The sequence below is a fragment of the Microtus pennsylvanicus genome, chromosome 7 (genome assembly GCF_037038515.1).
Source record: "Microtus pennsylvanicus isolate mMicPen1 chromosome 7, mMicPen1.hap1, whole genome shotgun sequence".
NCBI classification, from domain to species: Eukaryota; Metazoa; Chordata; class Mammalia; order Rodentia; family Cricetidae; genus Microtus; species Microtus pennsylvanicus.
In genome coordinates, this window is record NC_134585.1 from 113631321 (window position 1) to 113649304 (window position 17984).

The following is a 17984-nucleotide window of genomic DNA, read 5'->3' on the forward strand; positions in this document are numbered from 1 at the left end:
GCTGGGGAAAAGAGCAACCTACTTCCAAAGTCAAATCTGCCTCTTTCCTAAACCTACCTACCACAGGCAGCTGGGCCTCAATGTTGCCCTAATTTCCACTGTGAGGCTTTGTCCCTGTTAGTGACAGAATGTCTTTCCACCAGGCTTGAAATTGTCACCTTTTATTTAAAATGTCACTGACATTTTTGTCAAAAGTAGACAGAAAGGCCTGGTCATTTTTGGTCTCTTTATGTGCCTTGATCCAATAGGTGGGCCAGCTAAAACTGAGTATCCACCGTTGTTGTGGAATATTTGTCTAACTAGGCAAAAATGTGTTATATTCATTTATGCTGTATTTGTTTAACTATGTGTTGCATTTGTGTTATTAAACAAAATGAACCTGGGCTCAGAGAGGCAGGGTTAGCAACTAGTTGACAGGAAGTAGCAGAAAGAGGTGGGGTAAAAAGAGAGGGGCTTCTGGGGATGCCAGCAAAGAGCAATTAGCCAGTTGCTACTCTAACTCTATGTGCTGGCAGGTTTTCACACCAGCCTTTGAATTTCAAGTTTTATTAGAACAATAGAGATTTAGTAAAGTGACTTTTCATGGTAGCAACAGAACCATTGTCTGGGGGACAGAATCCCACACACCCACACAGGCTACAGCCTGAGCAGTTGGGCCTCTAGTGTTTAAAGTATAGCCACTGTGAGGTAGGTAAAACAGCATTTTAGCCCCCAATGTGGGGCACCAAATGTAGCAGACCTTCTTGAACTGCCAGACCACAAATCATTACATGAAGATTTATTATTAGTTATGAACGCTTGGCCTTAGTTTAGGCTTGTCCCACTAGCTCCATAACTTACATTAACCTATTTCTCTTCATCTGCATTTTACCTCAGGGCTTTTACCTTTATTTTATTCCGTATGTCCTACTTCTTGCTTCCTCAGTGGCTGACTGGCCTGGGTATCTCCTTCTCTTTCTCCCTTATTCTTTCTTTTTTTTTAATTAATTAATTTATTTATTAACGATTTCTGCCTCCTCCCCGCCACCGCCTCCCATTTCCCTCCCCCAATCAAGTCTCCCTCCCCCGTCAACCCGAAGAGCAAGCAGGGTTCCCTGCCTTATTCTTTCTTGAGTCCAGATTCCCCCCACTACTTGTTGTCTCTGCCTGCTTGCCCTGCCAATCCCTCTACTGCTTAGCTATTGGTCATTCAGCTTTTTATTAGACCAATCAGGTACTTTAGGCAGACAAAGAGAAACAAACATCTTTACATAGTTAAAAAAAATGCAACATAACAAAAGCAACACATCTTTACATAGTTAAACAAATGTTATATTCCACAACACACTGTGGAAAGGAATATGCTAGTGGTGGATCACTAACTTTATATGTTACTCTGCTCCACTACAAATCTTCCTGTGGCCCTCAAGTGTCTGAGATACTGGATCCTACAAAGTCATATCACATATGCTCAGAAGTTAGAAAAATTCTACTGATTATTTCTTAGACAAATGAACAAAGTAAGAAATAAAGGTTGGGGATTATGGTTCAGAGCAAGCACTGAAAGCCCAGCACTCAGTGAGGCGCAGGTTCAATGCCCAGCACAAAAATGAAAGAGAAAACCAGAAATCATAATTTACAGCAATTCAACACAGCATGAAATATTTCACTTTTTAATTAAGGAGGCATGCCTAAGTAGATATTTAACACAATTGTTGCATGCTTTTTACTTGCTGAGGACTGCTTTCAGAAAACCATGGATACTGTCATTTCTGGGTGATTTGGAATAGTCAGGGACTTTGTAATTTTCCTTCACGGTGGGGCTGTTTTGGAGTAGGGAGCTCACAGCCACCATGGAACTGAAAGGCTACATAAGATGTAACCGTGGTATTGTTATTACAGATCTCATTTCTCGTGTGCCGAAAGGGGGCAAATACAGTGGGTTTTCTAAACATCTGCCTTGCTTTTGTTGCCCAGCAAGAGATTTTGAAGTGAACATCACAGCCAGGAGCTCACCTGCTGAAGGAAAACCCTTGGAACTGATTTGCCTGGTTGTCGGCAGGGGCAGTGACCTGCAGTTTCAGGGTTTTTGGTTCCTCAACGGGAAGGAGATTGCCCAAATTGATGCTGGTGGGGTCCTGATCCTGAAGACAGACTACAGAGACAGAGCAAGTCAAGGACAACTGCAGGTTTCAAAGTTAAACCCCCAGGCTTTCTCTCTCAAGATCTTCTCCGTGGGTCCAGAGGACGTAGGCACCTACAGTTGTGAGGTGGCAGAGGTGCTGAGAACTCAGACCAACTCCTGGCAGGTTCTTCAGAGAAAGCAGTCCTCAGTCACCCAGGTGCAGCTGAGGGAGCCAGCAGGTACGTGACATGGGGACAGCCACAGATGGTGCTGTCTTCAGACTCGCCCTCCCTGGGTAGTACAGGAACACAGTGGGTGTCTTCCTTTAGAGTCTGGAGCCTGTCAGACCCCACTGGAGGTGAAGTGAAGGAGGGGAATGTATCAAGACTAGCCAAGACGTTTGGAGTTCAATTCCTGAGACATAGGCCATGGGTACCTCTCTTCATTTCTCTCAATTTCAACTCTCTTGTCTATAAAATGACACAAGTAGGTGCCCTTAAGTCCCTTCTTGTCATCTTATGTTGTTTGAGTCTATTTGGCTTTTTGGGTTACATTTGTTTTTTGTATGCTAGGTTTTCTGTATTAATAAAGTCTTCTGACTTTAAGTGTTTGTACACATGTACACACATGAGCATAGGCTTACAAGTGCATGAATAGACTGCACATGTGTGTACCAGTGTGTGTGAATGTATGTGTATATGGGGGTTGAGGAGGGGTAGAGTCCCTTTTCCTGGGGAACACACGGCCAAGTAAGCTGACCTTGAGTTGAGGCAGGGCAGCCATTTTTCAATTGCTTTCTGCTAATCTCGTTACGTTAACTTGCAGCGGGTCATAATTCTGACTCAGTGAGAAATGAGGAGACAAATGAAAGCAGACAGACTCCATTCTCTGTGCTTGTTGTGATGCCGTGAGATGTCTGCTCAACTGGTCCTGAGCATCCCTATGAATGAAACAGCGTGAGCCACTGCTGTGCCCTGGGTCTAACTGCCCTTCAGAGGCTCAGTGTGGTCCTCAGTGTGGTGATGTGGACACAATGAGGGTGTGGGAGCTCCACCCTCACGGATGTATTAATGCCACTGTGGGAGACAGGACTGTATAAACGAGGCCACCATGGGTGCTTATCGCTCCTGCTTCCCTTTCTCTTCCATAAAGTTCTGCTGTAGCTGGAGGGTCCCCACCATGCCAGTACTGCAATATCTGGATTCTTAAACCCCAAGAATCGTGAGCACCACGAATCTCCTTATCTGAACCTCCTTATCTGAACCCGGTCTCAGATATTTCATTATTACAACAGAAGACCGACTCAGGACAGCCACTTAGTTCATCCTTGCTTTATGGAGGTAGAGTGACTTTAACTATGTTTGAATCATCAGTGCTTTACATAGAGCAAAAACAGACGCACCCAGGACCAATATTAGAATCGTCTGGACTGAGTGTCAAAGTCAAAGTCTAGAAAGAAAATTTGCCCAAAAGCAAAAACTAGGGGAAGAAATTTTAATTAAAAATAAACTGAGCTAAAATGAAAGCTAATCTTGCTGCACTTGCTCATTAGGGGTATCTCCAAAGATAGATCGATGCCTCTTCGGCATCCTGCTCCCCGCTCCCCAGTGGCTCTGGAGGAAGAGAGTGGCAGGATAGGGCGTGTCCTGGTGTTAGTTTACATGCCAAACATTTGGTCTAAGTTTCTAGGGTTCAGGAAAGGCATATTTACACAGAGCTCACGAAATCTCCCAAGTCCCCAGGGAAGTATCTACCAACTTCCTTAAAGCCCATGTGTAAGAACTTGATCCTGGGAGCTCCAAAGGGTGCGTCGTGGAGTTCCACTCCTGGTCCTGGGGACTTATCTTTCAATGATAAAGAGGTTTTTTTTCCCATAGGTTGGAGTCTAACCTGGGCCTAACATGTAGCAACTGGAAAACTTATTAACATATTTATTGAGGACCTTGTCTAACATTTCTGTTTTGGAAAGTCAAACTGCTATTTGAAATATGAGCGGATTTTATTGGTCCATGAATATTTTAAACAGAAGGGAACAACACCCACTCTCCCTGTGCCTTTCTTCTGACTCTGAGGCTAATGGCCACAGTGAATTTTTGAAGTGATGTTCGTTGAAACTAATCATGATGGCTATGTTACAGTGGCGAAATTATGACTAGTCATTTCCTTTCTAGTTTCTAAATTTCAGTTATGAGTCATTTTTATATTAAAAACAAAAGGCAAATAGCATGATCGTGCCTCTGACACCCACAATGCAGAGGCAGGTTTGATAATTTGCTCCACCTGGTTATGAAGATTAGTCTTTATGCTGCTGTTGTAGCTGGTGCGTGCCTGCCTGAAGCGGTGGGGAAGAGCAATTTGCAGATTCGTTTAGATCCCCTCTAGATTTCTAATGCTGGTTCTGTTTTATTTTTCTCTTTTTGCTTTGAACTACCTCCACTATTGCCAGTGTCTCTTATTAAACACTAATGGTAATAGCTAACCCCTTTTCAGTACTCTCTATAGCCCAGGGCCTAAGCCCTTTGTGTGGCCTTTGTTCAGTTGTCTCAACAAAGCAAAATGTGGCTGCTGTTATTACCCTCATTTTTCCTGGAAAGCAACGTGAAGGCTCAGAGAGGTCAAGTGTGCTGCCCTGAGTCATTCTGCCTCTAGGTGGTGGTGGCTGGCCTTTAGTGCTGGGCTGCCCAGGAAGCGGGAGCTCCTGATGTGTCTGCGTGGCCCACAGAGCAGCCGGGACAGGACCTTGCACAATAAGCATTTGTTGAGTGAATGCTTGCATTTCTCCAGGTTTTGAATTTCCCATCTGGGAGCCAGCCTTACATTTATAGTTATGCACAGTGATTTAAACATAAGAAGACTATCTTTGCCAATGATAATAGATAGATAGATAGATAGATAGATAGATAGATAGACAGATAGATAGATAGATAGATAATAGATAGATAGATGATAGATAGATAGATAGATAGATAGATAGATAGATAGATAGATAGATAGATATGCATCTGGATACATGATGTGTGTGTATATAAATATACATTTCCCTAAATTAGTTTCTTTGTAGTGGTAGTATTACAAACAGAAACCTAATTAATAATGTTCTTACCCTGTTTAAAACACACTCTAAGTGGATTAGGACTGGCTAGGGCACAGTAAGTAGGAAGACAGAGAACATATTGAAACACTGACAGCCTGTATTCTAAAAATAAAACAAGTACCCTAAACATTTATGTCATCAGGACTTCATTATGTTAGGGATCATTTACTCGCCTTAATGAATCAAACAAAATACTATCAGATATTTGCTCAACTGGATATTTTTCAGGATGGGCTGACTAAACAAAACAGTAGGAAAAATAAGTGTATGTTACGAATCGTTTATGTATCACCTGTCTTGTTTCTACTTTGTGATGATTATCTTAGGAAAATTTTATTTCACACACACACACAGAGAGATGCACACTTATTCATCTACATCTATCTATCTATCTATCTATCTATCTATCTATCTATCTATGTATCATCTATACATCCATCCACTCATCCATCTGTTCACCCCCTCATCCACCCATCTATACATATGTATACACACACATGCATACACACATACATTTATCTATACATACATATATACGTTTATCTATTCATCCATCCATTCATCCATTTACAATTTAAATGTTTGGCAGATCTTTGTTCTGGGCGCCATAAGGAGGAATCCACCAGCTCTGATTTGTCACAAACAAGTCAAATCCTTATAATTCGATGCCACTGTATTTTAGAAATGTTTCTGTTTAATTAAAGCACTTTTCTCCCATAATCTGTAATCCGCAGCAAGAAATGTGACCGTGTCTGCCGAGCAGCGGAATGTGTGGGAAGGAGAGGAGCTTACCCTTCTCTGCAAGGCAGGTGGGGATGCAGGTCCTCTGTCTGTGAGCTGGTGGCTCATCCCACAGGCCCAGACCACACCTGTGTTTGTGGCTGGCATGGAACAAGATGGTACTGTCCAGCTGGGAGTCTCTTCTCCAGGCCCCAGGTCCCATAGTAACAAAAGGTTGGAGAAAGTGGACCGGGCCACCTTTCGGCTGGAGATTGGCTCCGCCGTGGTCACAGACAGTGGCACCTATGAATGCAGAGTGTCGGAGAGGCTCCAGAACCAGGCCAAAGAGCTGCAGTGGACCCAGAAGATTGCAATCACTGTAAAATCTCTGAGTGAGTATCTGGGAAATCCTTTTCTGAATGTGTGTCAACCACTTCGTTCTATACTGCAGTTTGAGTAGGGTCATCCAGACCCCCTGCCAATTGTATAGGTACCCCCCACGATAAACAAAGCAGGATCTGCCTAGCAGGCCTGTCGACTAACCTTCGAGTTCATTCATCCTTATAGATCATTCTAGAGCACAGCTTGTGAATTGTTCAAAGTTGAGCACAAACCCCTATGAATAGGAGTTGACTTCCAGATGAATGGAGCCAAGCCTGTTCCGTTCTGGCAGCAGTCTGGGCGTCCCGAAGTCTTTTCTAGCAAAAGCGAGAGAGTGACGCTGAACCCTGGGGGTGGGGAGGAGGACAGACACTGGCTGTGCGTGTTCTACTTGCTGAGTGGGGAGAGGAAGGAGGCCAGACCCTGGCTGTGAGTGTTCCACTTGCTCAGCGCAGCTGTCTGAGTGGCACACTGCAGAAACACTGCCTGTTTGTTGTGGCTGCTGGGAAGAGTCGGCAGCAATGGGGGAAACTTGGGAGGGCTGGGGTTGGGATTCGGGACAGACTGTACCCCCAAATTCATGATAGTCCAGGAGCACAAATGTGTGTCCCTGTGTGAAGGGTACCATTGAGAAAACTTGGACGTCCAGCGCTGGGACTTGGTAAACAGGAAGCGTGTCTCCCTCTCTCCCCCGCTCCACAGAATCAAGTTTACAGGTTCATCTGTTGAGCCGTCAGCCAAACGTGACACTCAGCCACACCTTCAACCTGTCCTGCATAGTGAGGGCCAACCACTCGAACCTCAAGCTGCCATGCTCAGTGACGTGGCAGTTTCAGCCAGCTGGCTCCGGAGCCTTCCATCGGCTAGTTCGGATCACCCACAATGGCACAGTTGAATGGGGGAAGGACCTCTCCCAGTTCCACAGGAAGACGAAGGTTTCACAGTCTTCACTCCGCTCTCAACTCCAAATCCACGATGCCGCCTTGGAGGAGACCGGGGTGTATCGGTGCACGGTGGAAGGTTATGACAGGAATTCCCTGTACACCAGTGACCCAGCCCTCGTATCTGCCACCTCCAACCCAGTGAGGATTACTGTCACTTTTCCAGGTAAGGAAGGTGTGAAATTGATCCCTGCGTTTAAAAAAGGGGGAAAAAATAGAAAAGAATCTTTTTTTTTCTGGTCAGGTGTGATTATGCACACTTATAATCTGGGTACTCAGGAAGCTGAGGCAGGAAGATTGAGAATTCGATGTCAAGCCGAGGCTACAATTTGAGCCTCTGTCTCAAACAGTAACAACAACAAAACTCCTCCCCCAACTTTGTGTAAACTATAGAAGTAAACAAAAATACCCAGTCACTGCATTTGTGGTGGTAAAGTAAGCATGATATGGTGGTATGAACATGAAGCCAGCACACATAAGAGCCACACTGACCAATATTAAAACAATGAAATACCTCCACACCGGCTAACGACCACGGCTCTGTGCCTTTTCCCATCTGCCATGACTTCCTGTTGCCAGCAGCTAAAGGATACCGTTTGGCACAGCAGGTCCTCAAGGGCCTCCCTCCAGAGGGCACAGTCTTTTAGGTTGGTCCCTGCTGGCGACCCAACATCTTTCTCATGTTTAGAAGTGGTGGCGATCATGTCGATTCCATTAGAATACACTTAGCTACCTCTTTAAATGTGTTAACATACAAGAGAGAACGCATGGTTTCAGTAAAATTCAGTCTTAACTTGATAATAGCTCACAGAGGCTAAAAGTAAAACCCAGCCTGAAGTTCTGCCAGGCTGTGTTCTTTCTCTCTCCCAACTCGTATTTTCCCGGGATGGTAATACAGCCAGGGTTTTACACGTTACCTAATCTTCCCCTACCTCAGTCACTGCTTCTGTAAATTGCTGATGTTCACGTGAACTGAGGTATGTCTGTAGCGTGCCCACTGCAGTGCCTGGCTTGCCAAGCAGGCGCTCAGGCATGGCAGCCACCACCATCTCTGTGTTGCTGAGAATTATTTGTGCTCATAGTAATGACCTTACTCGTGAATTCATGCCTTAATTTACTTGTCCTTCCCTGATGTCTGAGATTGCTTCCATAAATCTTTAATCATCTATTTATTTATTTATTTATTTTGCTCTCGACCCAATGGCATGAAGTTTTCTTCCTACTACTAATGATTTCTTTTTTTTTTCAATTTTCAAATAAAATTTATTTTTGTGTGTATGTGTGAGACTGCACAAAGATATGTGTACCATATGCATGCAGGTACTGGCAGAGGCCAGAAGAGGGCACTGTATTCCTTGGAACTGGAATTCCCCTGGTTGTGAGCTGTCACATGGGTCCTGGGAACTGAACTCTAGTCTTCTGCAAGAACGAACAGTAAGCACTCTTAACTGCTGAGCCATCTCTTGAGCCCAAAGATTTATTTTTAATTATATATACTATGTTTCTGTGTAGAAATAGCAGGTTAAGAGGTCCCTGGGTCTCCTGATGCTGGAGTCACAGGTGATTGTGAGCTGCATGATACAGGTGCTGGGAACCAAACTCTGGTTCTTTGCAAGGGCAGCACATTCTCTTCACTGCTGAGCCAGCTCTGCAGCACTTTCAAGACCGAATTAACACTTTTCAGGCATCTGTTGACTATAGGAACTGACTGTAATGGTTCGCCCCAGCTAAGTTCCATGAGACTAAGATGATGTTTTAATACTCTCAACATTCCCTAGAGGAAAGCAAACAATACATATTATTATCTCCCTGGTGGGCATGGGATGATCACCTCAGGACACAGAGCTGAGGTTCAGGGGTACTAAAGCAGATTCCACTCTCTCCCTGGGTCATGGTCCCGCAGATCAGCAACAGGCAGTGCAACTATGTTAAGCAATGCAAGCACACAGACCAGCCATAAAAGTTCAGAATTTTTAAAAGAAGAAAGTTATCTGGGCCTCTAATGATTTCTTCTCATTCTCTTGTATCCTCCTCCTCCATGGAGTCACTATCTAAATTTTTTTTTTGGTTTTGTTTTTTGACAGTGTCTTATTCTGTAGTGCAGGCTGATCCTCCTGCCTCAGCCTCCTAAGTGCTAGGATTACAGGTGTGGGCTGCACGCTTGGCTTCGTTTTCTTTTTCTTAACTCAGGTCAGCATCAGACGTATTCTATAGCCAAGAATGACCTTGAACTTCTGATTCTCTTCCAGGGTAGGAAAGCATTTGTCCCATTGAGCCCAGTGTTTTCTTTAAAAACAACCATTCTTGCCGGGCGATGGTGGCGCACTCCTTTAATCCCAGCACACGGGAGGCAGAGGCAGGCGGATCTCTGTGAGTTTGAGGCCAGCCTGGTCTACAGAGCTAGTTCCAGGACAGGCTCCAAAGCCACAGTGAAACCCTGTCTCAAAAAAACCAAAACAAAAACAACCATCCTTTGGGATTCAAGCTTGACATATGCTCTGACCCTCCAGGCTTTTCTAGGGAAAATCCTTTCTGCCTGTGGATACGATCCACCCATTGACAACTTCCACGTTCATTGTTCAGAATGGTTTTCCTTCTGGTCTTGGGATTCCTATCTGACTACTTCCCAGACATGCCTGTGCTCAGTGTCAGAGCCTACGTTATCATCATTGTCCAAAGATGTCCCTTCTATACTGATCCTGTTGTCCTTACCACATCCCAGCGCCCCAGATTAGAAGCTGTGTCCTCTTCATGTCCAAACTCCCGAGGCAACCCGTGAAAGACTTTCGGTAATCCCATGCAGCTGTTTCTCCAGGGCTTCCCACTCTCCGTCTTAGATCTGACCCGACCACACTGAACGGCCTGCAGTTCGATAATCCACATGTATCGCGTGTTCAAAGCCATTATTCAAGTTGTTCCTTTTATGTGGAATTCCTTTGCTCTCTTTTCATCCGAACGACTACTATTAATCTTCAAGTCTTAGCTCAGAGTTGCCTCCTCCAGGAAGTCTCTCCCCATTTCTGTCCTTGGATTGGGTAAACCTTCTGGGTGATCCTGATATTTGCTGCATTTTTGCATATTTCTGTTCTACGTGTGAGTCTTTGCTCCTGTCTTATATCTTCCTCTAAACCAGTGGTTCTCAACCTTCCGAATTAATGCTTTGATCCTTTAATACAGTTCCTTATGTTGTGGTGATCCCCCCACACCCATAAAATTATTTTTGTTGCTATGTCATAACTGTAATTTTGCTATTGTTATGAATCATAAATATCTGATATACAAGATAGCTGATAGGATCCCGTGAAAGGGTTGGTGGTCAACACCCCTGAAGGGGTCACGACCCACAGGTTGAGAACTGCTGCTCCAAACTGACTCACTGAGAGGAAGTGTTCACAAAATACCTAAAATAGTCTGGTCTGTGACAGAATATGTGATGAATATATGTTTGTTGAGGGGGAATAAAGGAACCTTCTGGCAGCATCAACAGCAGTCGAGAGATCAGCAAGAAGTGAGGATGAGAATAATATTCATTGTGCATCTGTGACAAAGGAACAGCCACTGGGGTTAAAAGATGGCAGAGTCCCTCCCCACATGAAATCCTCCCAGTGGCATGGCTGCAGAGAAAAGAAACACGATTTTCATAGCCCATGCACAACGTCCTCTTGCTTGCTCGTGTTTGAAGGCAGCTCTAACTAGACTTTGACAAATCGGGGTTTTAGAAGCAGTTCATATAGTAAACACACAGAGACAGAGAGCTCTCAAAATGATGCAGACATGCTATGGACGAGATGCCTCTGCTAAATACACCAGTATTATAACATGGGGGGAAGAGCTGGCCTCTTTTCCCAGGGCTCTCCCCCTCCCCACACAGTAAGGACAGAATGAGGATGAGCAGGTGGGCGTTATGAAGAGAGATATCAACTTGCAAGCACACAGAATTCTCACAGGCATGTTCGGTCTTTTGACATTATAACACAACACTGTCATCTACAAAGTTTATGCACAGCTGAAGTATGAAGAATGAAACCAACTTTCATAGTATTTTAAGTAAGTTGGCAATTTTGTGTTGGGCCGCGGTCACAGCTATTCTTAGCCACATGCAGCCTGGGAGAGGAACAGGGCTCAAAGATGGGAAGGGCGACTTCGTCAGATCTTGAATGGTGTCAGAGCTGAATGAACAGCTAAGGGCATCTACTGAGAGGGAATTCATCCACATGATGGCTGTCTGCCCTAGTTGAAGTGCTAGCTTGAAATTCTGTATTTTGTTTGTTTTCCCTAACAAAGTAACTCTTTTTATCCTTTCCATTCAGAGAGCAAACTGAGTTTGAACTCAAGCAGTCAAGTCCAAGAGCTCCCCATCAGCTCCAGCACACATATAGAATGTTCCGTCTTGTCCCGATCTGCTGGAAACCTTCCGTTAGCCATCACTTGGTTCTTTTCTCCCACTTCTACAAATGAGTCCTCTCTGAAGATCCTAGAAACAGACCAAACCAATGTTGTAAAATATGGAAATGCATCTCAAACCCCTCGGAGTAAGCAAAAATTTCATTCTGAGAAAGTTTCCCAAGATTTGTTTCTGCTGAACATTCTGAACATGGAAGCCAGTGACCAGGGTCGCTACCACTGTGCCGTGGAGGAATGGCTCTTATCTACAAACGGCACTTGGCAAAAGCTTGAAAGAAAGACTTCAGGATTCACAGAATTGAAACTCAGGCCCACAGGTAAACCTCAGAAGGGTGTCATCATACGTCTTTCTGTAAGATGACCGGGTTTTCTCCAACAACCTCTAGGGTGTGACTATAAAGAGATTAAACACATCATCTGGCCGGGTGGTGGTGGCAAATAGTGGCAGAGGCAGGCAGATCTCTGTGAGTTCGAGGACAGTCCGATCTTCAAAGCGAGTTCCAGGACAGTCCGGACTATTACAGAGAAACCCTGTCTAAAAAAAAAAAAAACCAAACAAAACAACAGTAACAACAAAAACCTGGACCGTAAGAGTAACGACCACCTACAAATGCCCACGGGACCTGGTTTCCCGCCAAAAGAGGGGAGGTTACTTAAGGTGAATCAGTTTGAGGTTTTGAGCTCTATTGGGAACAAGATCCCTTTGCCTGGTCTGCCTGGCAGCTTGGCAGCTGATCTGTGCGGCTGCCCAGGGAATCGGATCTTCAGATCTCTATAATAACAAGCGGTGTCACTCCAGCGGGGCTCTACTGTAATTTGGCAGAGAAAGAGTAATACGAAGCATATTTCTCCCACTGTGAAGAGAAACTGTACAACTCTATGGGGACGTGTGGAGAAATTGCTTTTCAACATTTGGCTGCCTAAACATAAGGCAAATAGAAGTAGTTAACTGTTGGAATGGCTTACTGGGGGAGCCTTCTCCACCTCTGGAGAGCTTCGAAACTGTAATGGAACTTCCATCTGTTTGAGCTAGACTGAGCACTGCTGTCTGAAGGTGGGCAGGCTTGTCTAGGTCTCTCCGCACTGGCTGGGTCACCTCTAACTGGGGGTTAAAGTCAAATGGGCATCACGGCTAAGGAACTGGACAACAGCCAACAGCATGATGTAAATAACTCCCTCTAATGTGGTGCTTCAAGTACTATTTTCAAGGTGACATTAAAAAAAAAACACTAAGATTATAACTGGACATTCCCATATGCTAGGAAACAGAACGGCAAAGATGAAAAAGACACAGCTCTTGCCATAGGGGAGCTCTGTCTGGGAGAGAAGCAGGGATTAAAAAAAATAGCTTGGAAGAGATCTCTGCCTCGCTTTCTCTCCAGGCTGCTCCCCTGTCTCCTTTAAGTTTGTGCGCTCCTCCGGGAATGCTCGTGGGCTCTTCTGCTTTAGTCTCTGCTGCTCTCAGGGCTTCTACACCACTGTCCTGGCTACACTGTCACATCTTTGGGTTTCGATATCCTGAGCCCTAGGCTTGTGGATCCTAATTTTTACTTCTGTGTGGATGCTACAGTGAGCCCACCACCACTGCATTTATGTCTCCTACATTCTGCACCTGTGTGGCCGACATCCTTGCCTTCCACTCTCCCTAGCCAAACGCTTGACTGCATCTGCCTGCAGGTTTTGAGGAGGCAACGTCCCTTGGTTCAAGCCTGTGTTCCCCAGGTAGAAATAAGGCCTCAGTATTAGATCTTTTAGTGTATCAAGAAATTCTCGCAGTCTTCATCATTGAATAGATTGGATTGAAAGGCACCTAGGAGGTTAGTAAGGTGTGTTTAGGAGAACATTTCCAGAGAGGATTCGCTAAGTGGAGACCTGACTGAATGCATGTGGTCTTATCAAATAGCCTGGTGGTCCCAGACAGAATAGAAGGGAAGAAGAAGAAAGACGATAGTACAGACATTCTCTCTCTCTCTCTCTCTCCCCTCTCTCTCTCTCTCTCTCTCTCTCTCTCTCCCTCTCCCTCTCCCTCTCCCTCTCCCTCTCCCTCTCCCTCTCCCTCTCTCTCTCTCTCTCTCTCCTCTCTCTCCAACCTTGCCACCTTTAAGGGAGCTTGTGACACCTATTCCAACACTGATATTCTGCTTTACCTCAGGCCCACAGCAAACAATCCATCTGACTTTGGACTGAAATCTCTGAGGCCATCCACAGAACAAACCTTTCTTCCTCTAGTCTCTTTCTTTTAGATATTTGTTACAACAACAACACCAGCAGCAGCAACAAAGAAACTAATACAGGAAATTGATGTCACTGAGGTGGGGCTCATGCTGCGATCCAACCTGATGAAGTGGGTTCTTAAGATCTGAAACCCGTTTGTGGGAAGAGTCTGGAAGAGGTTGAAGAACCAGGCTAGAACGTCTCTAGAACGCTTTACAAAGAGCTTAATGGGCAATTCTGGTGAAAGAACATGCTGGTAGGAATGTGGACAGAGAGTCTGTGCTTGTGAAACTTCGCACAGAAATGAAGACTTTATTGGGAATTGGACTAAAGGCCGCTTCTATGGATTTCTGGCGAATATTTTGTTTATTCCCCAAGACTTGTGTGAGGTTGAACTCAAAAGGAATGGAAAGAATTCCAAGACAACTCAGGCTATGCCGTGGTTACCACTAGCTGCTTTTAGCCAGGTTTACAGTGACAATTAGGAGCAAAAACAGAGCAGAAAATGTGAAAACCTTGGCATCTGCCCAATAAAGAGACTCAAGTTGGGATTCATGGAAAGTGTGGCTATCAGAGGTTGGTACCACAAGCTCTGCACTAACACAAAAGGAAAGGTACCTTGGCAGTATCTTAAGAATTGACTGGACCCACCAATCAGACTCAAGGATGTAAGAGTAAACTCATTCAGTACATTTTCCTTTGAAAGCCAAGTGTTGTGGCATGCAACTAGCAAGACTGAGGCAGGAAGATGATAACTTCAAAGGCATCCTATCTTACACAGTGAGCTCCAGACCACCCTCATCTTCTGTGGGTTTTGTTGTTGTTATTGTTGTTTTTAATAAACTTGACCTTGAGATGAGAGTGAAATGGCTGGAGTCCCCTGCTCACACGGAATTCCACAGGAAGCTGCTTCTGTGGGATCTGTGGCATAGACACTAAAGGACCACAGAAGCCATGGTCCAAGGACTCCTAGTCAGAGGTCAAGTTGGTTATAAACCTTATCAGCCATCCACATAGTGCTAGCTTTATAGGCATGCAAAATATAGGAATTAATGGGGGCTGGAGAGATGGCTCAGAGGTTAAGAACATTGCCTGCTCTTCCAAACGTCCTGAGTTCAATTCCCAGCAACCACAGGGTGGCTCACAACCATCTTTAATGGGGTCTGGTGCCCTCTTCTGGCCTGCAGGCATACACACAGACAGAATATTGTATACATAATAAATAAATAAATATAAAAAAATATAGGAATTAATGGTTCACCAAGGTTGAAACCACTAGCCATACAATAAATCTTTGCTCCCTTAAGTTGTTTTGCTTGGGTATTTTTGCCACGGTGGTGAAGAACTGACGAAGACAACACAATGGCACTTCTCAACTTGGGAATGTTTGTAGTTAACCAGATTCTCTTAAAATACTGAGAGTATCGAGCAAATTCTGTCTCTCAGCAGTCTGAACAAGAGATATAACATCTGGGTGTGGTGGTGGAAGGTGATCTCAGAAGGAGTGGGACTGGTGTGAAGCCGAACTCGAGAGAGCACTGAAAGTTGTGAACAGCACCTGTGGGAGCTCAACGAGGAAGTTCAAAGACAGGTGAAAGCTGCAAGCCTTGCTGAAGTTGTGTCTATTTTAGTGGTAGAGTCTGTCAGGCGAGAGGTCAGGCAAAAGGGGGGAAGTGGTAAGCTTGGTTCATAGCAAAGAATGTTCTGGCAAGTGTGGAAAAAAAAAGGGAAGGATCAAAGATAAACATCACTTAATGATGAAGGTTCTAATGTCTTCAGACAAGATCTCCCAGTGGAAATGATACACCTCAGAGGTGACCGCGTCGAAAGTCCTCTCTTCTCTAACCGCTCATCACTTTGCCTTCTAGGAAGTCAGATCCGTGTCAGCAAAGTGCACTGGTTGGAAAACGCTACTGAGCATGAAGAAGTGGGCCTCAGCTGCAGCCTGGACAGCCCTGGCAGCCCAGCCTCCCTGTACTCCGTGACATGGTACTGGAGCAGGGAGAAGGCTGTGAGTCAGATGCTGGCCCACCTGCAGTATGACGGCTTGCTGGAGTATGGCCGCGAGGGCCGCAGGAGGGCCCTGCACTGCTACCGATCGTCTCCCACAGACTTTGTCCTGAAGCTGCATCGGGTGGAGCTGGAGGATGCTGGGATGTACTGGTGCAAGGTGGCAGAGTGGCAGCAACATGGCCCCCCAGGCAAGTGGATCAACCAAGCCTCGGATGAGTCACAGCGGATGATGCTCAGGGTGCTGCCTTCAGGTAACTTGGGGGTCAACCAACCACTGGCTCATTGGGTCACTGGCCTATCCGGCTTCCCTCTGTGCTTCCTCCTAGCTTTGTTTCCTTCTTTTTCCAGACTAATGACAATTTTTCAGATTTCTCAAAGAAGATGACTTTGCTGCCTTTCTCCATAGTAACTCATTTGAACCCGCAAGGTTTCACGAGGTTTGGGCACAGACACTTGGCTAATGGGCATGTCTGCACTGTTCGGACTTTTCCTTCCCAAGCAAAAGGCCATCAGCGTCATGTGTGCCTCAGATATCCAAGGAACACGGGCAGCCAGCACACTGACCTCTTGGCTGATCCTCTGAGCTCAGGATGCTGTTTTGTGGTGGAAAAGAAAACGAGGCAGATAAGATGATAGTTGTGATGACGTCTCTGTGTTTTGACCCAGCTGAGCTAGAGTCAATTATGCATAAATACACCCTTGGTCAAGGGAAGAAAAAATGACAGAACTAAAAACTCTCTTCCTCAGAGGATCAGTGCTGGGATCTCTGTCTGTCTGTCAGTCTGTTTGACTGACTGACTGACTGACTGACTGACGGTCTCACTCCTTCTGTCTCTTCTCTCTCTCTCTCTCTCTCTCTCTCTCTCTCTCTCTCTCTCTCTCTCTCTCTTTCTCTCTCTCTCCCCCCCCTCACCAAACTGTTAGGTCTTTGGTGATGTTGCTAGGCAAACATACTCAACTTGCAGAAAATGATTACTGTGGCTCATAGCTTTGGAGACTCTGGTCTCGGACATTTGGGTCCAGGACTCTGAGTCTGCAGGCACACACCATGGCAGGAATGTGTGGCTGAGCAAAACCACTCACCTCTGGCCAGAAAGTGAGAAAGAAAAAGAGGAAGAGCTGGTGTCTCACTATCCCTTCAACGGCATGCCTTTAGTGACATGAAGATCTCTCTTCAGAACCTTCTCCTGAAGGCACCACCACCTCCTAATAGAACCAAACCAGGAGCAAGTCTTTCCCACATGGATCTTTTAGGGGATGAAATGGTCATTTAAAATCCAAATATCAGCAATGCTCATTTGGTATCCCCTTCCCATTGTATTATTGTGTCTTGGAAGACACCAGAGAAGGAAGGATGCCATACAGAGCTGCCTTAGGTCACCAAGAAAGAGAAGTGCTACTCAAGGGCCTTTGGCCAAAGAGTGACAGTTCTCTGTGTAGGAAAATCATCCGCAGCCAATGTCTCAGCCTTGTGCAGGACCAGACAGCTGATGGGCATCTCTGAGACGTGTGTTACTAAGAAGAACTCTTTCTTCCAGCTGGACCAATGCATCGTGACTGGCTATAGTATCTGCCAGCTCATTATCTTTGCTGCTTCTTTCTAGCGAGATTCAAATACCTGAACGATGAACTACAGCCTGGACTTATATTGGGAAAGGATCACTAGAGAAATTAAGGCAGAGTTTTGAGACACCACCACACTCCTAACAGACAAGTTAGCTTTAGTAGCAATCTCAAGAAGGGAAGCGGTGCATGTGGCAGTTTCTCGCCAGCAAAGAGAGCCTCACTGCATCCCAGTGAGGCTCAATCTGACTTGTTCCCTAGGATTCTACCATCTTCTTCCCCTGTTCATTCCTCAGGACCCCACCATCCTTTCCTCCTCTCTGGTCTTTGGGGCTCCACCATCCTCTCCACCTTCCATCTTCAGGGCTCCATTTTCCTTTCCCCATGTCCATTCCTCAGTAACTCTTTTTTACTTCCAAATGACCAGAATTTTTTTATCAGCTTTTTATTCCAACAGTTACAGGATATCCCACATATCTGGGAAAGCCCCACAAATGTTTTCCCTGAGAATTCACAGGCACCATAGAATCAGCAGTTTTTACAAGAGAAT

General features: G+C 45.3%; 1 protein-coding gene across 2 annotated transcripts in view; it reads left to right on the forward strand.

The window, feature by feature from the left end:
* Nucleotides 1-17984, forward strand: part of Cd101 (CD101 molecule) — a 42044-nt gene that overhangs the window by 12729 nt on the left and 11331 nt on the right. For both annotated transcript variants that reach the window (XM_075981787.1, XM_075981786.1), the window contains exons 4-8: nt 1957-2343; nt 5933-6310; nt 7002-7406; nt 11551-11961; nt 15727-16122. In XM_075981787.1, the coding sequence (XP_075837902.1) occupies nt 1957-2343; nt 5933-6310; nt 7002-7406; nt 11551-11961; nt 15727-16122 (1977 nt within the window). The remainder of the gene's footprint in view (nt 1-1956; nt 2344-5932; nt 6311-7001; nt 7407-11550; nt 11962-15726; nt 16123-17984) is intronic.